Below are 27,702 nucleotides of genomic sequence, written 5' to 3'. Positions count from 1 at the left end.
CTCAGAGGTTTTGACATATGAGCTAGCATTTTGAAAAAAGAGTTAATTTAGTGCACCTTCAATGAAAACCCTTGAGGCAGTGTGAAGCATGGTATTCCAGGGGGACTGAACATTCTCTAGATAAGAAAGCACTGGGAGGGATGTGATAAACAGTGGAGGCTAGAAAGGTGAGGTGAAGAAGCATTGTACCTGCCTCACCTGTGGATTATGTTTACATTTATCTTTATTTTAAAAATCAACTAAACCACTGAAATTCCACATAATGTCAGTAATGAACAACCATTTGGGTCCCAAAGTACAGATAGATTGAAGGATTTAACAACCTTGGCAGAATAAAACTAGAGAGACAACCCACTATTGCTGGGAGACACAACGCTAGTATCTTGATAGTTACCAATCACTCACAGCGTCTAGTCTAACTCCTTCTGTGCAACTTCAACATCCATTCATAAAACATGGGTGAGAGTAAGAAGAAACCCTTGTCACTGCTTAATATATTCCTGTAAAAGGAATTTATTATTTTCTTCACCTGTCAAACACATTACTCCTTATTTGCTAAAGTTATATACACTCTCGTTTTGCAGAACCTAACCCCATGTTATTTTCATCATCAACTTTGTATATATGCCAATACTATTTTCTAAGCCTAATAATTTGTTAAAAGAGAACAATGGAATGTATTTATGTAGAAAATATATTTCAGGGGTGCCTGGGTGGTTCAGTCAGTTAAATGTCCGACTTCGGCTCAGGTCATGATCTCACAGTCCGTGGGTTCGAGCCCCGCGTTGGGCTCTGTGCTGACAGCTCAGAGCCTGGAGCCTGCTTCGGATTCTGTGTGTGTCTCTCTCTCTGCCCCTCCCCTGCTTTCTCTCTGTCTCTCTCAAAATAAAGACATAAAAAAAATTTTTAAAAAGGAAAATATATTTCATGTGCTTTTATGATATCTTTATATTTAAACAGAAAAGCAGGAGCAAAAAAAGACATAAAAGTTTATGGGGGCGCCTAGGTGGTTCAGTCGGTTTAGACATCCAACTTTAGCTCAGGTCATGATCTCACGGTTTATGGGTTCGAGCCCCGTGTCGGGCTCTGTGCTGACAGTTAGCTCAGAGCCAGGAGACTGTTTCAGATTCTGTATCTCCCTCTCTCTCTGACCCTCCCCTGTTCATGCTATCTCTCTCTCTCTCAGAGATATAATTTAAAAAAAAACCATAAAAAACTTTTTAAAAAGTTTACATAAAACATCATCATTGTCAATATTTGCAGATTGTAGAGCTCAGCATATTTGTTACAAGAATATAAATTTGTTAATGAAAAACCAAATTTAAGAAGGGGAGGAAGTTTAAACTGGTTAAAATAAGCATTTGTTTTAATATCTTTGGTTAAAAAGTTAAAAATACTTGGGGTGCCTGGGTGAAACAGTCAGTTGAGCATCTGACTCTTGACTATGGCTCAGGTCAGGTCATGATCTCATGGTCTCACGGTTTGTGAGTTGAGCATCCCACTGGGATGCATCCTGCTTGGAAATCTCTCTCTCTCTCTCTCTCTCTCTCTCTCTCTCTCCCTCTCTCTGCCCCTCCCCTGCTCTCACTCTCTTTCTCTCTCTCTCTCAAAATAAATAAAGAAACATTACAAAAAAATTTTAAGTTAAAAATACCCAAGATTATCTATTTCCTCTTTTGCCTTAGACATTGAGAAAGCAAAACCCAGAATCGGGGCTCAGCTGCAATAATCTGCTTCTCTAATGGGACTGAAAGCACCTACACTTCCTCCATTTACTAATGGCCCGATTCAAAACGTATCCCAGTTCTGGGCTTCATGATGTGACCCTCCAGGACACTTCAAATGGCATTGGATAGTGAGACAAAAATTAAAAATAAAAGCATACTTTTAAAGTCTTAGACAATATGAAAAAAGATCGAAAGGAAAGAAACTTACCTAGCTGTGCTGTCATCATGACTCTGACAGAATCACAAAAATTGTGCACTATGCGTATAATTCGACGTGTTGAAAGATCAAGGAGTAAAACATGGCCTCCTCCAGTTCCGATCCAGAGGGCGGTGTTCTTCTGCAGGCAGAGAGTTTTCACTCTCCCAGAATAAGACATTTTGTGTTTTGATTCCGTGTTTACTTTTACCATTTCCTCCCTAAAACCGTAAACTATGCATTAATAATCTTATCGACAATTAAGAGATAAACTAGATGTCTACATATACACACTATATACAGCATTTTAAATTATAAATACATCATAGCATACATTATATGTCATTAAAATTCTACAAAACTAGTTTTGCTAAATAAAGAACACCAAAGTGGCATCTCTACTGGAAACAAAAATTATCAAGAATGACACAACAATAGCCCCTTAACCTCAAGAAATTCTGAAGTAAATAAAATGGATGTAATTTTGGGGGGTATCTAGGGGGCTCAGTTGGTTTGTCTCTTGATTTTGGCTCAGGTTACGATCTCATGGTATGTGGGTTCAAGCCTCGTGTCAGAATCCACGCTAACAGAGTGGAGCCTGTTTGGGATTCTCTCTCTGCCCCTCCCTCACTCTCTTTCTCTTCTTCTCTCTCACAAAATAAATAACCTTTAAAAATGGATATAATTTTTATAAATAATAAGCTTGTATAATCCAGTTTTTAAAAAAAATAAATTTGCCCAATATAAATAGAAAAAGTTACTTTCCATGAAGTCTAAAAGTTACAAAGGAAAATTAAGTTTTAATCATTTACATGTAAAAGACATCAATACAACCCACTAACTTTTTCTCTGAGCCAATGAATAATTCATGACAACAAAGAGATGTCTGAAATAAAAGAGTTCTAATACTTTTAGAACATCAGGACATAAGGGAACCTTTACCAGGCGGAAGTGTCAGCATTTGAGAATGTCACTCTCCTTACCATCCAGAGAAAAATGAAAAGATTCTAGGAAAGTCAATTTTGAAGTCTAATTTCATAGAAACAGTGTGTAATCTAAATGTTCTCCAGAGAACAAAAAATCTATTCAGTAAAAAAAAAAAAAAAAAGACAAAGCAGGGGCACCTGGGGGGTGCTCAATAGGTTAAGCATCCCACTGAGGCTCAGGTCATGATTTCGCGGTTTGTGAGTTCAGGCCCAGCGTTGGGCTTTCTGTTCTGTGCTGACAGCTGGGAGCCTGGAGCCAGCCTCAGATTCTGTATCTTCCTCTGTCTCTGTCCCTCTCCCCACTCATGTTCTGTCTCTCAAAAAATGAATAAACCATTAAAAAAATTAAAAACAAGACAAAACAAAATGCATAAAAGGACTAGCAAATAAGGTTGAGTGGTCCCCTTTCCCACCAGCAGCACACAAAAGATGTGCTTGATTTAAAGTCTGAGGGGCGCCTGGGTGGCTCAGTTGAGCGTTCGACTTCAGCTCACGTCATGATCTCATGGTTCATGGGTTCGAGCCCTGCGTTGGGCTCTGTGCTGACAGCTAGCTCAGAGCCTGGAGCCTGTTTCAGATTCTGTATCTCCCTTTCTCTCTGACCCTCCCCTGCTCATGCTGTCTCTCTCTCTCTCTCTCTCTCTCTCTCTCTCCCTCTTTCTCTCAGAAATAAATAAAACATTTAAAAAAATTTTTAAGTCTGAGATGTGCTGGATTAGGGTAAGAACTGATTGTCAGTCTGGTGTCTTGATCCTTCATCTTTAAGCGATTTCTGTATTGGTCAGTCCAGTAGGTTTCCCCCCATTTTTTAAATTGCTTTGTGACTTTATCTTTAGAGCAAAGGATCATTGGACCTATAGTCTAATTGTAAGTAGTGAACTTGATATTGTAACACTACTAAATGTACAGTCAGCAATGAATCCAGTATGATCAAATCTCTAATGTTTTCATTAGAGAATATTCTTTGTAATATTTTGNTGTTTTTTTTTTTTGTAGTTTTTCCAAAATGTAACTACTTGCTAGATACCAAGAGATGCCGCTGAAAAGCATTAGCAATTTTGTTTCTAAGTTGTTTAGTGTTCTAGTTAGAGGTAGAAACAAAGTAAAATTAGCCATACTTCCCCTCTCTGTTAAGCCTGAAGTATAAAAACAGTTCTAATAAGCATAAAATAAGAACCAGTGACATTGTACCTAGACTCAACAATAAAATGCTAAAATTTTGTTAAGAGGGTCAATTTCACATTGTGTTCTTTCCACAGCAAAATACAATTAAAAAAAATCGATTTACTTTAAAAAGTGCACACAGTCTATTAGTTCACAGAGTTTTTCAGTCTTCTTATCCCATACTTCCACAAATGGGCTATTTTTCTTTGCAACGTAGAGAGCCGTGTCTACCACCACTGCTATGATGTTGGAATCACTGAAAGCTGCATAAGAAAACCTAGAGGGAGAAAAGAATGTCACTATTCTTCATTTCTTGCAAACAGACTGGCTAGCATAGGCTAATGCTACCTCATGGCAAACTTCTACTTTGCCCTTGAGGTTTAACTTAGATGTCAGCTCCTCTGGAATACTTCCCCGACCTATCAAAATACACCAGTCATTCCCTTTCCTGCACTGGGTATATCTGTAACACTACAGACCTTATTAAGTATAAAACTGTATTTATTAATTAGTGTGTCCCTGACACTAGACTGTAAATGTGGTTTCTTAAGGACAAGGACTGTGTCTTTTCTACATACCCACCATCCAGTAAAGAGTCACCATGGATAAGTACCTATCGGTCTAGCACATACATATGTAGATAGATATGAACCTATCTAGAAAAATGCCTAGTTAACAAAGTAGGCAACTTGTTAAGTGGATGGACAGAGGATGGATGAATGAAGAATGAACTAACAGAAGGAATGAACAATCAGGAAAAAGTAACAATGGTTAAAGTTACAACTCGACCAGATAAATGACATGAAAATATCACAGGGTGTAAAAACCTTTAGTTTATCATAGGGCAGGAAGATTATTTTTTCCTTCCTCTTTCTCGTTCTGGCAAGAGAGGCAAAAATATGTACTGTCAGAGAGCCACTACATTTAGGCCATTTCTTCCCGAGTTTTTGCTGTATATAACAGAAGACAGTTCAAAGTAGTACAAATGTTACATAAAATTTTAGAATTTATAAAATACTTTCGTGTTATCTCATTTGATCCTCCATAAAAATCTTATAAAAATCTCCATGCAGACATGGAGATGTCTGCAATGAGAGAAAGTTTACAAAGGCTCAATAACTTGCTGGAGGCCACATGACTGGCATGTCACAGAAGCAGGACTCCAAACAAGTCTCTGGCGGCCTGCGGCTCTAGAGGCCACCTCATCTTTCACTACCCAGCACGCCTCTGTCAGAGCAGGCTGATGACAATAAGGAGGGTGATGAGGATGAAGTGGCGTCTAGGTAGCAACGCGGTACCTGCTTAGCCGGGGACAGACCAAGGCAACAGGGGACAGTTTTTGAGAAGAGAGCAAATATTTCCAAGTGGCTATGAAACCAGATCCTCATCTCTTCAGGGAGATGAACAGCTGTGCGAGCTTCATGCTGATGTTCTCTCTAGTACAGCATTTGTACTCCAAATCGTATGCGGAATTCTAGGGGGTTGATACCCATGATCTCATAACATGCTCTATGAATTAAAAAAATTGGAGGCCCTTCTTTTTAAAAATTTTCAGGTCTGTTTAGGTTGATTAAAAGTGGAAATTACAGGGGCACCTGGGTGGCTCAGTTGGTTGGACATCTGGTTCCTGGTTTCAGCTCAGGTCATGATCTCACCATTGTGGGATGGGGCTCTGGGTCTGGCTTCATGCTCAGCATGCTCAGTCTGCTTAAGACTCTCTCCCTCTGCCCCTCCACAGCTTCTATGCATGCTCTCTCTCTCTCTTTGTCTCCCTCTCAAAAAATAAAAATTAATTTAAAAGATAAACTAAAATTTTTTTAAAAGAAGTGGAAATTACAGAATGAAAGTAGATTTATCCAAACATTTACCACACACTAGGAGACACATCTGTGAACAAGAGAGAAAATAAAAATCCTCACGTGTGAGAATTTACAATACACAGCAGCGTATCTGAACCCCAAAGACTTTGGAATCACCTGAGAGCCTGAAATGAAAAATACTGAAACCTAGGCCCCACCCACGATTAATCTGTCTGAGAGGGCAATAAGGACTAAATCCTGCAGGGCCTGGTTGCAGACTATCTTAAGAAGTCTGAACTTCAAACATAGGGCAATGGGATGTGACTGAGGCTTTTAAGCAAGAGACTGACATCAGACTGATTTGTGTTTTAGAAGAACTCCTCTGTCTGCATTGTTGAGAACAGACTGAAGGAAGTACAATCAGAGGTTGAGAACTGGTTAAAAGATGCTGTTGTTAGCATGGCCATGGATGTTGGATGACAGCCTGGCCTGTGGAGGCAGCAGGACAAAAGTGAGAGAAATAAAAGACTTTGAGTGTCAATTTGGAGAAGAGTTAAATGGACAAAGGGAGTAAAGGATAAAGGAGTCAAGAATTACCCTCAAACTTAGGTCTTAGGCTATTAGATACTGAGAAACCAGGATAGTCCCTGAGATGAGGATTTGTGACTCAAAGCCAATAATAATTACAACTAATATTTATCGAGAGCTTACCAAGTGCTGGGCTTTATGTTAGCTCCTTATATTAATTTTCTTGTTTAGTCTCCAAAACATCCCTTTGAGGTACAACATGTTACAATCGTCGGATTAGAGAAGACTGGATATTTGAGAAGTTCTTGCCCAAGTTCAAATAACCAATACATGGCAAAGCCAATACCTGAAGTACAATTTATGCTATTACCCACCAAACTATACTACACTGCTTCTCACTGAGGAATGTAATAGGTAGAAGCCAAATGCAATGATTTGGTTAAAATACAACTCTAAAAATTGAAACAACAAATGGTGACAAGGTTTCTGTTTTATTTTTGCCTGACAGTGGTATCACTAACTTTGCTGTAGAAAGAGTATCTGTAAAATTACCGAAACTAGAGATGACTTTATTCCTGAGGTGCATGTTTCCTACAGTCAAAACTTAATGGAAATTATCCAAACACATATCTAAAATCCACAGATGAAGCAAAATAGTGAGTTTATTACCTTTCAAATTTATGTTTAATTGAATATAGAGATCATGAAATTGTTAAAAATTTAGATTGACAAATACTACTAAGATCATCATGACTTTTCATATGTTATCCCAAATGTGATTAGGCTGGGTGACATTTTTAACAGAAAAATAAATTATGCATTTTAAAAGATTTTTGCTTGGGTTGCAACAGCAGTATTGATATGATTATAAAGAATAAACATGGGGGTGCCAGGGTGGCTCAGTTGGTTAAGTGTCTGACTCCTGATTTCAGCATAGGTCATGGTCTCAGGGTCATTAATTGAGCCCCAAGTAGCATGGAGTCCTACTTAAGCAAGAAGCCTGCTTAAGATTCTCTCTCTTTCCCTCCCTCTCCCCCTCTCAAAAAAAAAAAAAGAAGGAACATGAATAAAGCAGTAAATTAATTGTATAGATAGAAATAACTTACAGCTGATTTGTCTTTGTCTCAATGAGCTTCTGAATGGTGAAATCATCAGAAAATGAGAAAAGTTTTGTGCCACATCCTCCCCACATAATGTTTTTTTCAGTTGAATTCATGGATTCACTCAAACACATCAGTGGAGTACTGACATTTCCTATATTTAGTATCTTCAAAGGAGCGGCTCCTTTACACTTTGCCAAGAAGAGAAACACTTTCAATAAACTGAGTAGCTGCAGAATGAAAGACTGTAAAATCTGCTGTGCTTTCTAAAAGCTGCTATTCCATTTTAAATGGCTAGAGGTCTTAAAATACAAATTCAAGATACATTTTCAAAGGATTTATGAAAACAGTATTCAATTCAAGTGGTATGCAAAAACATTATCCTAATAACCAATCTCTTTACTTCTCCATGCAAAAATTTATAGCAAATAACCCAGGGATTATACTCTACTTGTCTGTTTCCCATTAGTAATGCTTTTTTGATAACAAGGAGTCTAAAGCATAGGATGTTGCATAAATAGATGCAACCAGAGATGAATGGATGGAGGGAAGAATAAATGCTTTATTGATAAATGAGAATCCGAAGAACAGAAAGTTAAATGATTTCCTCCAGGCTAAAGAAAAATTTGGTGGCAAGCCAGATTTAAAACTTAACTTTTGTTGTGTTCCACAATATATTTATAAGGAATTATCACTTTATTTATATAAAAATGGAATTATTTTCATTCCTAACGTTATAAATCAGATCTCATTTACCATTTCATCCTTAGTTCATTCATATAAAATGTACAGTCAGTCAACATGTACTTATAAAGGGTCTACTGGATGCAAGACTTGATGAAAAAAAGGTGAAAAGAGAATTTATGATCTTTGCTCTGCTTGAGTTTATAATCACTTAGAAGGGGAGTGGGGGTAAGCATACATAAAACAGCTTAAAAAATTTTTTTTTGATGTAGAATGGATTCAACATTTACCTTAACAGTTTTATCTTCAAAAATTGCTAAATTGCCATCAGCAGTTCCCACCAGAAGAAAACATTTTTGCTTGCTAAAAGAAAAATTGTCAAAATTGTTACAAGAAGGATGCTTATATTGACCAAAATGGCCATGACCGTAACACTCCCCCTAGGTNTTTTATTTATTTATTTATTTATTTATTTATTTATTTATTTATTTATTTATTTATTTATTTTATTTATTACAGCATTTACTTTAGAAACCTTGCAATTATAAATTCTCTGTCCATGTGATTTTTTAAAAATATTTTTATTTATTTCTGAGAGAGAGACACACACACAGTGTGAGCAAGGGAGGGTCAGAGAGAGAGGGAGATACAGAATCTGAAGCAGGCTCCAGGCTCTGGGCTGGCTGTCAGAACAGAGCTCAAAGTGGGGCTCAAACCCACAAATCATGAGATCATGACCTGAGCCGAAGTCGGATGCTTAACCGACTGAGCCACCCAGGTGTATCTCTCTGTCCATTTGAGATGTAACTTTTCTCCCAGACTTGTCAGTTTTACAACCCAGATAGGTCTTTCAAGGAACTGGGAGCCTTCCTTTTGAAATGTAATCATCAAGAAAGTAAGGGGCCCCAGGGCACCTGGGTGGCTCAGTCAGTTAAGCGTATGACTTGGGCTCAAGTCATGATCTCAAAGTTTGTAGGTTGGAGCCCTGTCGGGCTTTGTGCTGACAGCTCAGAGCCTGGAGCCTGCTGTGGATTCTGTGTCTCCCTCTCTCTCTGCCCCTCGCTGTGAACGCTCATGCTCTCTGTCTCTCTCAAAAATAAATAAACATTAAGAAAAAAATTAAAATAAAAAAGGAAAGGCAGGGTCCCATCTCCCAGTCTCTGTGGGAGGGCAGGAGTCTTAACTTCAATAAGCACCAATTAGCAAAGACAGAGGACTTAGTCACATGGACCCTCCCACAATGTCCTTCAGTACATTTCCACTGGCCTCATCAATATTAAAAACTCTCCCACCTTTTGTATCAGTAGAGTTGAGTTCAATCTCTGTTACCTATTGCAATAATCTTAAATAAAGTCTTCCTTGCCTATTTAATGCCATCTGATGAAATTTTTCTCTGATAATATCCAAATAATTTCAACTCCAAAACTGCCAGTGGAGTTTATATTTCAGCTGCCAAAAACTTGAGTTTCACAGTTTTCTAATTTACTTATTTATTTTCCAGTATTGACTTAAACAGGAGAAATATATGGGGTATAATCTTAATGGTCCTGGAAATCATTCTGCCCCAAGCAGTATAATAACCAGCCTGTTACTCACACCTGAAATTCTGCCTGTTAGATAAATTCCTGTGAAATGAGATCCCTGCAACTAAGAATTCTTGAGTTATTTTCACCTATTAATAACTTATGAATTCATTTATTAGATATTTTCCCAATTTGATAGTTAATTGATATGTTTTAAACCAATATGTAATAGGCTGCTGATATTCATAAAAAAGAATAAGTGGAAAGTCATCTCTGAAGAGGCCTTACAAAGAAAAGTAACCTGATGTGAGGGATAGTAAAGAAATCGACCAGAGCCGAGGTAATTCCAGCAGTAGTGCTGGTCGGCCTGAAGAAAGCACTGACCTGTTTTATACTGCTTCAGCTTGATCTATAAGAATATCTTTGTGGCCTCCCACAATGCCCTTTAATATGCGCAAATTGATAGAAGTTAAAAATGAGCAGTCTTTGCTGAAGCAGTAACAGTTTTCCACACAATCAGTCATCTCAAAGGTATGGAACTTTCTCCCAAAGGTCAAATTCACTACTGTACCTTTGCTTGGGAACAGAATTGCAGTACAAGCAAGTAACAGCATCAGTCATCTTTTTAAGGGTATGTCTCTTTTTCCCATCTTCAGTACTGATGACCAGGAGCACGCCAGACTGTGCCCCACACACAATCCAGCTTTCCTTTTCAACAGGAAGATGCACCAAAGCTAGGCACAGTATTCTACTATCAGTAACTTCCTGTTAAAAAAAGGAAAAAAAAAAACCACTCTAAAGAACTTGACTCTGGCCTAAGTGACTAGAATTAGAATAGAATAAAAATATCATTATCCATACACTTAACTCTTTTTACTCTCTTGCTTTTAATTTTAAAAACAATGATGATGCTTTCAACAATAAATGAGTTAACTGGCAAACAATTCTGCCTATCTAAAATGCATCTAAAGCTAAAACTAAAATTGAACAGTATTTTTCAGTATCCATGATTCCCACTCCATCAAAATAATATGAGATGATTGTTTAAATTTGAGAATAATGATTAGGCATAACATGTATTTCACAGGAACAGACAAAATATTAGGTTATTTTTTAAGTCTAGAAATTTATCTTATCTTTGCTAATTTATTGATCCATCTTGTCGAGCAGTACCCGGATTTCCTCTTTCAGTCATGAGCACCCACCCCCAGCCGTCATGAGTGTTGGTTACTGAGAGCTCAGAGTTGCACCCTCCACCACATGACTCCTCCACTGGTGCGAGCTGGCTTGGCCAAAATGGCAGGGAGGCAGGGCCATGCCCACCTTGGGCAGACCGCAGCCAATGCCTGACTGCCATGTGGGAATGAAAAGCTGATGGCCTTGAGAGACCCATCTGTGCTGCTATCTACACCCCACTCTTTCAAGGCCAAAGACTGACAGCAGACTTCTTCAGCAACTACATTTTTGTGGAATTTCTTCTGCTATTCTTTTGGCTTCCTTCACTTCCTTAAAAGTTACTCTCTTCTTATAAAACCTGTACACGACTCTTCTGTCTTAAACCCTGTTTCTAGGGCTCCTGACTTGACAGAAACATACACTATTATTTTAAAACAGAACATAGACTATTTAATATTATGGCAATACTCTTGTTCTACCAGAAATCTAACGTAATAATACTCCTATATTGCTTTCATTTAATTTCTTCCTAAGTAACGTTTTAACTGGTACCTTATTTATATAACCTGCAAAATAAATTTTCTAAAGTATCTGTAATTTATTTTGATTTACCTCAGAAGTGTGTTTTTCCATATTTAAGTCAAGAAATGAGAGCTGTCCTTTATCAGTGTGCCCACAGCCCAGCCAGATGCCTGCATTCTTGCTGTTATGATTTGTAGCAACCATGCATTCAACAATAAAGTTTTTAGGTATTGATATATGTTTCATCAGACAGATTAATTCAGCTGAATTCAAAATGTCAAAGACCTGAGAAAGTTGAAAAACAACAAAACATTATGCATTAAGTTAATGCATGTCCTCTTGAATGACCGTATTATTGTGCACAATGTAAAACTGCATGTTATAGCTCTGTTAACCTGCCATCTAATCCAAGCAGCGAGATGAAGAATCCAAACTACAGGTATAGTTACATTAAACAAGAAATTAGTTTTAGACTAAGCATAAAATATACTCTTTTGTATATATGTTTTGTAACTTGAAAAGAAAGAAAGTCTCAGAAGTGCCAACTGAACAGAAATGAAGCAGAGTCCGGAGCTATTTGTCACTCAATTTTATACTGCAGAGCCACATCGTGTTACAGATAAACACGGGCCATCAACAGAACAGACTTTCTGCCAGCTGCAGGGAAGAGAAATTTTGATCTTCAGTAGTGAAACTCACAAATCACTTCCAGATTTTGTTTTCATCTTTTTCCTTAAAGCACTAAAGAACTAGAGAGACAGGGTGGGGATGAGGAGGAGACCTCTAAGGAAACAAAACCAGGTTTCAGGAGAGTGGGATCAGAGCCATGATACAGCCACTTGCCTTCCACTCATGAGACTCAGAAAAAGCTCCTTATTCTCTCAGTGTCTCATCTGACACTGGTGATGACTTTACCCATCTTGCCTAATATATACTGTACTTAAAGATTAAGTAGGTAGGTCAAAGTCAAAAAATTCAAGGTGAAGTATTATTGAAAATAAAAGGAGAAAAGAGTATGGGTGCCTGGATGGCTCACTTGGTTAAGTGTCTGACTCTTGGTTTTGGCTCAGGTCATGATCTCAAGGTTTGGGGTTCAAGGTCCATCTCAGGCTCTGTGCTAATAGTGTGGAGCCGGCTTGGGATTCTTTGTCTTCCTCTCTCTGCCTGTCAGCCACTTGCCTCTCTCTCAAAAAAAATAAGTAAGCTTTGTTTTAAAAAAAAAAAAAAAAAAGGAGGAAAGAATAAAAGAACAATTAAGCTATGGAAATTTCACTGTGGAAAAAATAAAAAATACAAGAAGTCTATGTGGTTAATACCAGTGGTAACCAAAATTTAAAGACAAGTAGACATACAAATGGCCAGTCCATACATGAAAAAGTGCTCAATGTTACTAATCATCAGGAAATGCAAATCAAAATCAGCAGGAGGTAACACTTCACGCGTGTCAGAATGGCTACTATCAAAAAGGCAAGAAAAAAGAAGGGCTAGCATAAATGTGGAGAAAAAGGATCCCCTGCACACTGCTGGTGGGAATGTAAACTGCTCCAAATGCTACATAAAACAGTATGCAATTTCCTCAAAAAATTAAAAATAGAAAAACCATACAACTTCCGGAGTATATATCTAAAGCCAATGAAATCATTTATGTTTAAAAGATACCTGCACTCCCATGTTCACTGCAGCATGATTCACAATAGCCAAGACGTGGAAACAACCTAAGTGTCCGTCAATGGATGAATGAATAAAGAAAATGTGATATATATGTGAATGTATATATGTACGTGCGTGTATATATGCACACAATGGAATATTATTCAGCCATATATAAGAAGGAAATTCTGTCATTTGCAAACAGCATGGATGGACCCTGAGAGTATAATGTTAAGTGAAATACGTCAGGCAGAAAAGACAAATACAGTACAGTATCACTCATATGTGGAACTAAAAAAGAACAAAATAAAGAAAACAAAACAAAGCTTCCAGATACATAAAATAGACTGGTAGTTGTAAGAGGCAGGGTACAGGAGGGGGAAAATAGGTAAAGAGGGTCAAAAGGTACAAACTTCCTGTTATAAGACAGGTATGTGATGTATAGCATGGTGACTAAAATTAACAATACCATAGAGCATATTTAAAAGTTGCTAAGAGTAGATCTTAAGAGTTACTATCTCAGGAAAAAAACTTGTAACTTGTGAGGTAATGAACATTAACTAAACTTACTGTGGTAATGATTTCAGAACACACGTATGTATCAAATCATCATGTTGCACACCTAAAAATAATACAGTGCTTACATCAATTATATCTCAATAAAATTAGGGCATGGGAAGGTAGGGAAAGTAGCCAAGATAATTATAGAATTGTTGATCAAGTCAGTATATGTACTCCACTATTTCCGAGTAGACATTTTAAAGATGAACTAAAGTTTTTCAATAAATTATGGTACAAAATCAAGAGTCCACAACATAAAGAGAGCTCTCATTTTGATGTATTAAAATTTTACTGTTTAAATTTAAAACATAGTAAGAAATTTACTTCTGATAATATGGTGAGAAAGGTTATTTGGGACAAACCACCCATCTAAAAGTAACTTAAAATGCTAAGGAAATTATTTTTTTAATCTCTTAAAAATATTACAGATATGACAACATAGTAAGACTTATGAAGACGAAATATTAGCGAAAGACAGAATCTAATGAAAGACAGAGAGGTCAACTGAACCTTAAAGCTAGATATTTCCTTAAAGGCATTTGTCTACTGAAGGCAAAACTGATGTGTGGTTTCTGATATCTTATCTATCAGCGAAAAAGAAGTTCAAATCTAGGGCCTGCCCGAAGTGGAGTCCAATAAAGGCCTGTTTCAATCAATCTGGAACCCCAAAGGGCTGCACTTTCAGAGTAATTGAGAACCAGAAATAAAGCCAGCCACTTTCACTGGTATGAGGAAAGTTACCTTGTACTTTACAGACAAAGGGGGAGGAAGGAAAAGAACCCTGAGAGACTGTTATTCAAAAGCTTGCTCTCACGAACATCTGTAGACCAGATTCCCATTGTCTAGGTATTTCAAAAAAATTCTCAAGCCAGGAATTGAGTTAACAGTAATTTGCAGCAAGAAAATCAAGAAAAAAATGTGGAAGACCTATATGCAAAACTGTAGAACTTTATTGAAAGACACTTAAGAAAACATAATCCACATTCAAGAATAGAAAAGCTTAATATAATAAAGACAAAATCCTCCCCAAATTATCTGAGGATTCAATGCAAGTCCAATCCAAGTCACGATAGGGTTTTTCATAGAAGTTGACAAAGTGATTTTAAAATTTATATGGAAAAACTGAATCCAAGAAAGCTAAAGCATTCCTAGAGGAGAAAAATAAGTAAAGAAAGGAGCCTTATAAAATGACAAGAATTAACATAGGACAGTATTAGAGGAAGAACAGATAAGTTGACCATTGCAAGAGAGCATGCGTGTGGATGTGGATGTATGTATCTGACATATTAAAGAGCAAAACTGGGGGGAAAAGATCAATAGAAAAAAGGAAGACACTATTTAATAAATAAAGCTGGAAAATTTAGTTATCCCTATGGAAAAAAGAAACTGGATCCAGATAAAATTCCAATTCCTAATGGGTTAAGACTTAAATGTCAAAGCAAAACATTTGTTTTTTCTTTTTAGAGAGAGAGCAAGTGGGCAGGGGAGAGGAGCAGGGGAGAGAGGGTATATCCCAAGCAGGCTCCACACTCAGCACAGAGCCTGACACAGGGTTCAGTCCCACGACACTGGGATCATAACCTGAGCCAAAGTCAAGAGCTGGATGCTTAACTTACTGAGCCACCCAGGTGCTCCCAAAAGCAAAACATTTAACCATTTTGAAGAAGCCATAGATAAATATTTTTGTGACTCTGGGAGAGATGAGGTTGTCTTAAAACAGGACCCCAAAAGTAATAAACATTAAAAGGGCTGTTAAGTTTATCTGTAATAAAATTAAGATATTCTATTCATCAAAAGGCACCCCACAGGAAAAAAAAAAAAAAGACAAACCACAATTGGAAAAGAGACTTGCAATATATATAACCAACAGGGATTAGTATTTTTCTTCTTTTACTTACTTCATTTCTTTGCAAAAAATCCCACAGAAAAATCGTCAAAATAACGAACAGTTATTTCCCAGAGGAGTAAATATGTATATAACCAATGAACATATAAAGAGATGATCATCCTTACTAGTATTTAGAAAAATGTAAATCAATATACAAGACAATATATTTGAAAAAAATAAGAACCCAGGCAGTACTAAAATTTATGGAGAATATATAGAGAAATGGCTACCCTAACATACAGGTGATGGAAGTGTCAAGCTGGTACAATTTCTTCAGAAAATAACATGGATATTCATATATCCTATGCTTCTGCAGTTCAGCTCCTAGGTGTATACCACAGAGCAATTCTCATACATTCTGCATGAGAGAAGTACAACCATGGTCATAGCAGTACTGTTCATAATAACAAAAAGCCTGGAAATGATGTCAATACCCATGGACACAATCATGGGTACATATACTGTAGGTCACTCAAAGAGTGGAATGGAACAGCAGTGAAAATAATCAATGGTTATGTTTAACAACCCCATAAATCTTATAAAATAAGGTTGGAAAGCAACTGAAAATATCTTGGAACATGACATGATTACAATTCCATTTTTAGTAGAAGATGAATAGAGGAAAACTAAACTGAGTAGCAAACATAAAGAAAAGGGAAGTGGACATTATCTCCAAAGTTATAAAGCGGCTACATCTCTAGGGAAAGGAGAATGATACAATCAGGAAGAAGCATATGGGGGCTTCCAGGGTGTTACCAATACTCTATTTTGTGCCACGAGTGCTGGGGAATATAGGAGTGTTGCATTATGACTGCTTTAAACTGTAGGCATATGTTTACTTATATATGTGAAGACTATATATGTATATGCTTATATATTTGAATATATGTGTGAATATAATATACATACATGCATATTACATATGCATATTCATATATGTATATATACATATATTTGATGTTCTGTATAAAATATTGATAAAGTTTTACTGTAAGCATACCTGGGCAGAAGTGGGCCTTTCTTGAGGATTTTCTTTCAAACACTTTTTAATTAACTTCTCAACCATAGGCCATGGGGCACAACCATATTCTTTAACTGGATCTAAAACATTCAAAAACATATCATGCTAGAACATTAGACAAACCAGAACAACTGTTTAATTTCCTTTCATTGTGCATGAGAGTTTCAGATCATGCAAAGGAAAACTCTGATCTCCTTAATCCTATTTTTATTATGGATCTACTTATATCACTAACGTAAAGAGAATATTTTTTAGCTTTATATCTACTAGAGACATCAAAAAGATTTCTTGATTTTTATTATAGAAAAAGATACAAATACCAATTGAATAAAATGATTCCACACCTCCATTTCACATACACTTTGAAAAAACTATTGTGCATATAATGAGACTTCTGTGGAATTACTTTTAATTTTAATACTTAAATCTAGCAAGCATTTAATCTTCGTAGCCCTACAGTCAGTTTGTGCACATTTCTTTTTTATAAGAGGTGTGCCATGCTTCTGGTTGGTATAAACCAGAGGCCTGGGAAATGTCACTGGAAAGGTAACTGGTAAAATAAGGGGGATGATCTAATAATGTTAAAGTTTATCCAAAGAATAATAAGTTTTATTTTTGTGGGAATCTTTATTTTTTTCTTTATTTTTTCCTTAAATAGTTTGTCAAGTTGGTTTCCATATAACACCCATTGCTCATCTCACAAGTGCCCTCCTCCATGCCCATCACCCACTTCCCCTCTCCCCAACTCCCATCAGCCCTAAGTTTGTTCTCAGCATTCAAGAGTCTCTCATGGTTTGCCTTTCTCCATCTCCCCAAATATTTTTCCCTTTCTCCTCCTCCATGGTCTTCCATTAAGTTTCTCCTAATCCACCTATATGTGCAAACATATGGTATCTGTCCTTCTCTGCCTGACTTATTTCACTCAGCATAACACCCTCAAGTTCCATCCACATTGTTACAAATGGCCAGATTTCATTCTTTCTCATTGCCATGTAGTATTCCATGGTATAGATACACCGCATCTTCTTGATCCATTCGTCAGTTGATGGACACGTAGGCTCTTTCCATGATTTGGCTATTGTTGAGAGTGCTGCTATGAACATTGGGGTACATGTGCCCCTATGCATCAGCACTCCTGTATCCCTTGGATAAATTCCTAGCGGTGCTACTGCTGGGTCATGGGGGAGTTCTAGTGTTAATGTTTTGAGGAATCTCCACACTGTTTTACAGAGGGGCTGCACCAGTTTACATTCCCACTAACAGGGTAGGAGGGTGCCTGTTTCTCCACATCCTCGCCAGCATCTAGAGTCTCCTGATTTGTTCATTTGAGCCACTCTGACCAGCGTGAGGTCGTATCTCAGTGTGGTTTTGATCTGCACTTCCCTGAAGATGAGTGACGCTGAGCATCGTTTCATGTGCCTGTTGGCCATCTGGATGTCCTCTTTGGAGAAGTGTCTGGTCACATCTTCTGCCCATGTCTTCACTGGATTATTTTTCGGGTGTGGAGTTTGGTGAGTTCCTTATAGATTTTGGATACTAGTCCTTTATCTGATATGTCATTTGCAACTATCTTTTCCCATTCCATCCGTTGCCTGTTTTATTGATTGTTTCCCTTGCTGTACAGAAGCTTTTTATCTTGATGAGGTCCCAATAGTTCATTTTCGCTCTTCATTCCCTTGCCTTTGGAGATGTGTCAAGTAAGAGATTGCTGCGGCTGAGGACAAGGAGGTTGTTTCCTGCTTTCTCCTCTAGGGTTTTGATGGTTTCCTGTCTCACATTCAGGTCCTTCATCCATTTTGTTTAGTTTTGTGTATAGTGTAAGAAAATGGTCTAGTTTCATTCTTCTGCATGTTGCTGTCCAGTTATCCCAGTACCATCTGTTAAAGAGGCTGTCTTTTTTCCATTGGATACTCTTTCCCGCTTTGTCAAAGATTAGTTGGCCGTACATTTGTGGGTCCAATTCTGAGTTCTCTATTCTATTCCATTGGTCTATGTGTCTGTTTGTGTGCTAACACCATACTGTCTTGATGATGACAGCTTTGTAGTAGAGGCTAAAGTCCGGGATAGTAATGCCTTCCATGTTGGTTTTCTTCTTCAGTATTACTTTGGCTATTCGGGGTCTTTTGTGGTTCTATACAAATTTTAGGATAGTTTTTTCTAGCTTTGAGAACAATGCCGGTGCAATTTTGATTGGGATTGCATTGAATGTGTTGATTACTTTGGGTAGTAATGAAATTTTAACAATATTTATTCTTCCAACCCATGAGCATAGAATGTTTTTCCATTTCTTTGTGTCTTCTTCAATTTCCTTCATAAGTTTTCTATAGTTTTTATCATACAGACCTTCTATATCTTTGGTTAGGTTTATTCCTAGGTATTTTATGGCTTTTTGTGCAATTGTGAATGGGATCATCTTCGTGATTTCTCTTTCTGTTGCTTCATTTTTGGTGTATAAAAGTGCAACTGATTTCTGTATGTTGATTTTGTACCCTGCAACTTTGCTGAACTCATGGATCAGTTCTAGTAGGCTTCTGGTGGAGGCTGTTGGGTTTTCTATGTAGAGTATCATGTCGTCTGTGAAAAGTGAAAGTCTGACTTCTTCTTTGTCAATTATGATGCCTTTTATTTCCATTTGTTGTCTCATTGCTGATGCTAGGACTTCCAGCACTTTAGTAAACAACAGTGGTGAGAGTGGACATCCCTGTCATGTTCCTATCTCAGGGGGAAAGCTCTGTTTTTCCCCATTGAGGATGATGTTAGCTGAGGGATTCTCATAAATGGCTTTTATGATGTTTAAGTAGGTTCCTTCTATCCCGACTTTCTCGAGGGTCTTTATTAAGAAGGGATGCTGTATTTTGTCAAATGTTTTTTCTGCATCTATTGACAGGATCATGTGGTTTTAATCTCTTCTTTTGTTAATGTGATGTATCACATTGATTGATTGAATGCGAATACCGAACCAGCCCTGTAACCCAGAAATGAATCCCACTTGATTATGGTGTATAATTCTTTTTATGTGCTGTTGCATTTGATTTGCAAGTATATTGTTGTGGATTTTTTCATCCGGATTCATCAAGGATATTGGCCTGTCGTTCTGTTTTTTTGCTGGGTCTCTGTCGGGCTTGGGAATCAAAGTGATGCTGGTGTTTTCCTTCTGTTTCTATTTTTTGGAATAGCTTGAGAAGAATGGGTATTAACTCCGATTTAAATGTCTGGTAGAATTCCCCAGGGAAGCCTTCTGGCCCAGAGCTCTTATTTGTTGGGAAATTTTTGATAACTGATTCAATTTCTTCACTAGTTATGGGTCTGTTCAGATATTCTACCTCTTTCTGTGTGAATTCTGGTAGTGTGTTTGTGTTTAGGAATTTGTCTATTTCTTCTAAGTTGTCTAGTTTGTTGGCATATAATTTTTCATAGTATTCCCTGATAATTGCTTGTATTTCTGAGGGGTTGATTGAAATAACTCCATTTTCATTCATGATTTTGTCTATTTGGGTGCTCTTTCTTTTCTTTTTGAGAAGCCTGGCTAGAGGTTTGTCAATTTTGTTTATTTTTTCAAAAAAACAACTCTTGGTTTCATTGATCTGTTCAACTCTTTTGGTGAGAATCTTTCAAGTCACCCAAAAGGAGGTAGTTAAAGCTATATTCCCATACCTGGCATATAGCATACACTCAAAAATACTCCTTAAGTAAAAGAAAAAGCAGAAAATATGAGAAACAGCTACATATATCTGAAGGAGTATTTTGTAAGGGGAACCAAAGTAATAGTTAAGGAATGAATGACAACATCTTAGAATTTCTTAAAAACATGAGACAACCATTGAAAATGAGATCTGATCTCATTAAACAATCATTTACTAATTCTTATTAATATTTACTACTAAAGATTATTATTTTAAATAATTCAACCTTCTATTCCTATATATAAATTATCTCCCTCAAGGAAAATGAAAACACTCCAGGCTAATGAGCACATAGTACCTCTTTATAAGAACAGAAATCACTAAGCATGGAGGTCTAACAGCAATTTCCTTTTCTGAATATTCTTCTAAATTTAATACATTAATGTGAATTTGGGATATTTAAAAAAAGTCTAAAACTGCTATCGTTCTCATGTGATTTTTATTGTGTTACAGGATTTAAGAATATTCATGCACAAACAAAAAAACCATCAGTTGTGAAATGAATTAAGTCTACAACCACATTTAAACAACTTGGAAAGAAAGCTGCTGATATTAAAAATAAAATCTTTATTGTAGATAAAATAGCACTTACCAGGTAATTTTCCTTGTATTGCCAGTTCATCAAACTCATTTGGAAACTTCAAACCCTCTGCTATTCTACCTCCGGTTGTCAGGATGTCATAGAGTAGTAAGCCAAATGAATAAACATCAGCCTGCTGGTTATAAATAACATTTCCACTTGCAACTTCAGGTGCACGAAACCCTGAAAGGAAGCAGATGTATTAATAACTATGCCCAACACGAGGGCTCATATGCCCAAGACGGAATATTCTTAGGCATGTATGCTGATGAAGAGTCAAGGAGATGAGCTCTAAACCTGGCCATGTCCTCACTGTAAGGAAATACGCAGCCAGTAAACAGCCCTGTTTATCCCTGTTTTTATATATATATATATAGATTGACCTATCAGTTGACCAACTGATGGATACAATAGGAATTTTCTTAGAATAAGGACATTTTCCTACATAGCCATAATTTCATACTCATACCCTAAGCTAAAGAACTGTGTAATAATTAAGACAGCTCTTAAAAAGTGACATCATGTAAGCACAATGTAAAATATGAATATCCTAATTCATATTGTTTTAGCATCTTACAGAGAATTTCCTAAGTATTTCGTTTGCTATGCACAAAACTCACCTGTGGTGGGCAAATGAGGACTTTACATTTTACGAATAACATAATCTTTTCAAAAATGTTATGTGTTTTCCTAAGGCCACAAAGATAATGAATGGTAAAGTCAAGAGTACTTAAAAATAATGAGCTGCTCACACATTAGCTAGCTCATTAAGAATACTTATGCTTACCTTTCTAGAATGTTAAAGGGATTTTAGAGGCTAAAATAAATCTCATCCAGTTATTTATTATTCGTTCAACACATTTTTGGGGTATCTATTATAGCAAGATGCTATTCAAAGACTATTAAAACATTCACTATATTTTGTCCCTTGGTAAATTTGCTGTTAGAAGCATTAGGATTTGGAATCAATGGATCTAAGAACAGAAAAACTCGAGGGTCATTTAGTCTAACTTCTCATCCAAGGCATATGTTCTTTTACAACAGTTTTTAGCCCTCTAGGCATCAATCCACAGATGTTAGAGCTGCAAAGAGGGTTAGAATTTTTTTTCTTTCTCAGTGAGTCAGGGGACACTAAGAAAGATAATTGCAAGGATATGGAAAGAAATATTGACTTCAACACGGAAATGATTTTAACCTTTTTATCTTTCCCCTTTCAAAATAAATATCTTCATTGACACAATTCTCAGTGGGAGAGCATAATCCTTATTTATATATTCAGGAGGTACCTCAATTACAATATAAGGCACTTCTAAATGCTGCTTGAAATTCACCTGATAAATTTCTAATAATTTTATAATTTCTTGATTGCACTACCAATTTCTTCTAACTTTAACCATGGAGGAGTAGGTGCCGTTTGAAAAAACCTCCCTCAAATAGTAAACACTGAATGATGATCTGACTATAACCAATCAAATAGTGTGGTCTGCATTAAATATGTTATCACAGATCACAATAAAATGACATTTAATCAGCAAAGCATGTAGAATAACATGAGACACTTATCCACAACCCATATCTTTAAACACAAAAGTGCATAAAATATTGCTGTAACTTGTTTCTCTGAAAAAGCATAATATCCACTTGAAAATGATGAATTTCAAAAATGTTCAATCAACAACTGTTTAAATCAGTTTGTCCTACAAAATAACACAATTAAAATCTTTGGTACTCTACCAACATCTAGGCAACACTGAAACCAGATGGAGAGCTTGGATCCAAAAATGGAGGAAAGCTATGATCAAGGTGGCATTCAAAGCAGCAGGGAAAAGACAGACTTTTAATAAATTATAGTAGAGTGAGTTGTGTTAAAAAGAGGAATTAGCTGCATCACTCTTTATACCTGATAAACTTTTGATAAACAGAAGTTTGAATATAAATATAACTCTATGAAACTGCTGAAGAAGTATTAATAATTAAGTTGATAATACTGGGATGGGACAAAAGGTCTTCCTAATCATTTTCTGTGCCAAAGCAGGGGTGGGGCGAGCCAAAGGCTGAGAGCTGGGGAAGGCACACTGTTTTTAAGGAATTTAAATTTAATAAGCAACTGCGTGCAGTGGGGCAGACCACCCCATCGTCCCTGTTCTTGGGACCCTGACCCTGACCAATGAAACATGTCAGGAAAATCGGACTCTAAAAGGTCAAAGAAATACAAGTTGTGTACCTCAAAGATTCAAACTCTACATTGGTAATATGCCATAAAGAAGGTTGAAGGAAAAACCCCACACTTGAAAATACCTGCAGTATAGGAGAGGCAAAGAGTCAACATGACTAATGGCAGCTTGCCAAATGATAAGAATAATGGACAAATGAATAAAGACACAAAAACATACAGGACATGAAAGGAAATATATATATATATTAAGGATTGCTTAGCCTCAAATAAAAATAAGCAAATAAAGATTTGAAAAATAAAACATGAAGTTTTCAGTTTTGATCATTAATTCTATGAAGATTAAAAGGAATAATAAGCCCGGAATGGGAAATGAGAGCTCTAATTTGAGTATGAAGGGAATTTTAATTAACTAACTTTTCTAGGAGGCAATTAATGTTTGAAAATTGAAAACATGCACACCCAGCAATACCATGCCTCGGAATTTAATGTTTAAAAAAATAGTTTCATAAATGGACAGGGGCACCTGGGTGGCTCAGTTGGTAAAATGGCTGACTCTTGATTTTGGCTCTGGTCATGATCTCTTGGTTTGTAGGATTGAGCCCTACGTTGGGCAGAGACTGCTTGAGATTCTCTCTCCCTCTCCCTCTGCCCCTTCCCAGCTTCCATGTAATTTCCTTCCCAAAATAAATACATTAAAAAATATTTCTTATAAATGGACAATTTAAATTTAAAATTATGTCAATTAAAACACTGTCAATATATCAAAAAGTCAGAAAAAAATTTAAATATATGTCAGATGGTTAAGTAAGTAAATTACTGTGCATACTAGCAATGAAATATGACGCAACTGTGAAAACTGATGTCTGACATCGAATATTTCATTAACATTGAAATATTAGTTAGAAAAAGAAAACTAAAGCAGAATTTACAATATAGCTATAAATAACTGAAGCATAACCGAATCTAGACACAGACATATCTCTAAGTTACCAGAGGGGTAAGAATTATTGTTGCTAATTTATTAACAACACATATTTCGACCTGCTTAATAGCATTTGCTGCTTTCACCTCATGCCCTTATGTTTTGTAAATCAAATATTACTTTAAAGTGACTTGGCTTGGGAAGCATAGACAGCTCAGTCAGTTAAGTGTCACAGTCTTGGTTTTGGCCCAGGTCATGATCTTGCAGTTTGTAAGTTTGAGCCCCGCATCAGGCTCTGCACTGACAGTGTGGAGCCTGCTTGGGATTTTCTCTCTCTTTTCCTCTCTCTCTCTTTGCCCCTCCCGTGCTCTCTATCAGAATAAACAAATACACTTAAAAAAAAAAATGACTTGGCCTAAGGTGCCTCATCATGGAGTCCTTCACATCAAAACCAATAATGATTGGGGGGAGGGGGCCTGAGGGTGTTAAGACCTAATTTGCCAACATGATGTTTGATTATTAGTCTAAACCGTGAGAAGATCCTCAAAGCTATTTTATGTGTGCCTTATCAGTGAGGACTCCCCTGGAACTATTATACTTGTCACCCTAGTAGTAACAGGAAGAATATGCTTTCAAGCTATTGGATTTATTCACCACTGAATTTAATTTGGGAAGAAAATGAACACTTTTACTATCACCTGTCATTGTGAAAGGCTAGAAATAGGGACATCTCCTGCATCTTCACAAAGGGACCATATCGCCACATGATCTATGATCTAATATCACGAGTGACCTATGGTGCTCGTGGACCATGTCACTACACTGCAGGGATATGCTGTTTAGCACCGATGGCCCTCAAAGACTAAAAATGTCAAGTACTAACTGACATCTTAAATGTACATTTGTTAAGTTAGGCTGTTCAAGTAAGTCTTTTACCTCTAGTTAAGATGGAATAAGAGCAACTAGAGTTACCATCATGCATAGAACAATGACATATCAGGAGCACAGGACAGTGATCCCTGAGCGACATGAACAAACAAGGCGAGTCTTCTGATGGTCCCGCAGAGGGTTTCCAGCCTACAGCACAGGGAAGGGAACCAAAAACTGAGCCTGGCACTCTCTAAGGTAAGAAGAAAGAGAAGAAAGTTGGGGAAAGTGAAGGCAGGTAGAATGTGCCAGGCATTGTGCCAAACACTTTACATGAATTTCTTTATACAAATTTAATTTTCACAACAATCCCCTAAAATAGAGATTGTTATAAGTTACCATTGTTGAACCAAGGAAAAAAGTTAGGTAATTTCTCTGGTCTCAGGTAGCAAGTGGTAGAGCAAGAATTCTAACCCAGACAGTCTGATTTCATAGCCAATATTTAAGAGAATCCAGACAGCCAAATAGTTCACAAAGCCATATCAATCTCTGCATCTCCAGATTCCACTGTGGTGCCTAGAATAGGATGTGCAGCATTGAGAGAGATTAATTGAAAGCAACTGACATTGCTTTTTAAAAATTTGTATAGAAGTCCAAACTCCATTCATATTTACTTTCACTTTTTGTTCCTATCACAGGCTCATACTTTCAAAATCTAGAGTAAATACTTACCATCTTGTTAAAAGGTTTTCTGTAGATAATATTTCCCCCCACTGTGAGACAGTACCAAAATTTCAGTTCTATTTTAGAACTGAATCCCATTTTATCATTGATTCATGCAGGCATGATGCAGAGATGAGAAACTTTTGCTAACAAATAAGAACATTGGTCAATGACTTCCCCAAACTGAAAGATTCTATTATTGGGCATGATTTAAAAGGCCCTTCATTGGGGCGCCTAGGTGGCTCAGTCAGTTAAGCGTCTGACATCAGCTCAGGTCATGATCTCGCAGTTCAAGCCCCGTATTGGGCTCTGTGCTGACAGCTAGCTCAGAGCCTGGAGCCTGTCTTCAGATTCTGTGACTCCCACTCTCTCTGACCCTCCCCTGCTCACACTGTATCTATCTCTCTCTCAAAAATAAATAAAACATTAAAAATTTTTTTATAAAGGCCCTTCATGAGCTAAAAAAGTGTTATACTGTGCTGTGTATTAGAAATATTTGCATGCTTGAAACACTGAAGATGTTCTTGACCCTCATTATAGACCAGTGGCTCTTCAACTTGAATGCATGTTGGCATTACCTAGAGATATTTAAATAATATCAATATCTGGGCTCCATCCCAAACTTTACAGAACTTAAATCAGAATCCATATGAGTAAGGTCCTGAGACCTATAGATTTGAAAATTCTCCAGGAGCTTCTAACCTGTGGCCAGATTGAGAGTTCCAGTCCATGCCTATTAAAATAGAACTGTAAATGATACAACCCCAGGACATATATTCTTTAAGCTCTACATGTCATCTAATTCACAACCACAATTGAAAAACACTTAACAAAATAATCCCCCATCCTCCATCTATAATTTAGACCATCAGAATTTCTTGCAGTATTCTGAGTAAAACAAGTCATATTATGCCTTAGTACCTTTTGCCTGGAAAGTCTACTCTGCTCTTTTATTGTTTTTGTTTTGTTTTCTCAAACTTCCAGCTTATCCTTTAAGATATAATTCCAGAATTCTCTCCTCTATGAAGGAAGTCCTGACAATTTACAATTCAGTTAATTACTTGTTCCTTTGTGTTCTTATCATTATACCTTGATTGCCTATTGAAACTGACAAAATGCTTTATGATTATTTGTGTAATCCTATTTGTCTTGGCAGAATGCGTGCCTTCTGGAGGGTAAAATTTATATTTATTCATGCACGTTCCCCCAAATTCACCACTAGAGCAATTGATAACATAGTCGAGGCAACTACAATATGCCAAGCCCTGTTCTATGCTATTTGTGTGGGACAACCCTATAAGGTAGGCATTAGTTTATCTCATAACAATTTTCATAAGTGAAAACTGAGCCCCAGAAAGTAAAACCACACAGCCGTGAAGTAGTAGCACCAATTTGGTATTTGGAAAACATTTAATAAATTATTGCTAAATGCACGAATAAATGAATAAAGAATAAAGACAAACTTCCCTAGGGAATTACCATAACAATTACAGTGTCAAAATAATTGGTAAAATATGATTCATTGTCTAAACACTATTTTTAGAAATAAATTTTCGGATAAGCTTGCATTTTAACAAATGCAATGAGTAAATAAGAAACAGATCTGTAGATCAAAAGTCTAAGAAATTTATGTTAGGTCTGACTGTATATCACGTCATGCACAGAAACATAGGTTTCCTTTCCTTTCTTACTTTCAGAAAAGTATGAATAGAGCATGTTTCATAATCTCTCTCAGATAATAGTATGTATCCAGAGAGTGACGTTTTTATTTACCCAAAGACTACAGTATTTCTATGGATGTTGGCACGGTTGAAGCCATCATTCAGCCATCCACCTCAGTCAACAGTGCAACTGTCACAGGACCCAGAATTGACTGGCACCCAAGACAGAATATGATATAAATATATCCATTTAACTGAGTTAAAGTTGATGCTCTCCTAACTTATTTACAGTTCAACTTATTTACAGTTGAAAGTATCCCATATTTACCTTTACCTTTATATTTACAATGTAAACAGACACTGTGTCAATCCTTCCCAATAACTGAATTGTTTCTAACTTGCATTCCAACTCTGGCGCTACCTGGCATGGGCTCTGCATACGGGTAGCATGCATTTACACCTGGTATGACCCTGTAGACATTTCTAATGGTCCCTAGGCTTCAGTTTCCTTACTTGTAAACCAGGAATAGTAACAGGACCTACGTCAGATACTCAAAAGGATTAA

The 27,702-nt window shown here is 36.9% G+C and overlaps 1 protein-coding gene across 1 annotated transcript in view; it reads right to left on the bottom strand.

Moving 5' to 3' along the window:
* LRRK2 (leucine rich repeat kinase 2) overlaps positions 1–27,702 on the bottom strand; it is a 144,963-nt gene that overhangs the window by 1,903 nt on the left and 115,358 nt on the right. Inside the window, exons 44-51 of the mRNA XM_077753653.1 lie at positions 20,801–20,971; positions 16,505–16,605; positions 11,496–11,690; positions 10,279–10,472; positions 8,475–8,547; positions 7,507–7,691; positions 4,198–4,350; positions 1,936–2,144 (exon numbers count right to left, since the gene is read on the bottom strand). Coding sequence (XP_077609779.1) covers positions 1,936–2,144; positions 4,198–4,350; positions 7,507–7,691; positions 8,475–8,547; positions 10,279–10,472; positions 11,496–11,690; positions 16,505–16,605; positions 20,801–20,971 — 1,281 coding nt within the window. The remainder of the gene's footprint in view (positions 1–1,935; positions 2,145–4,197; positions 4,351–7,506; positions 7,692–8,474; positions 8,548–10,278; positions 10,473–11,495; positions 11,691–16,504; positions 16,606–20,800; positions 20,972–27,702) is intronic.

Source organism: Crocuta crocuta, unplaced genomic scaffold (assembly GCF_008692635.1).
Source record: "Crocuta crocuta isolate KB4526 unplaced genomic scaffold, BGI_CrCroc_1.0 scaffold30, whole genome shotgun sequence".
Classification (NCBI taxonomy): domain Eukaryota; kingdom Metazoa; phylum Chordata; class Mammalia; order Carnivora; family Hyaenidae; genus Crocuta; species Crocuta crocuta.
This window is presented reverse-complemented; position numbering and strand designations above follow the sequence as displayed.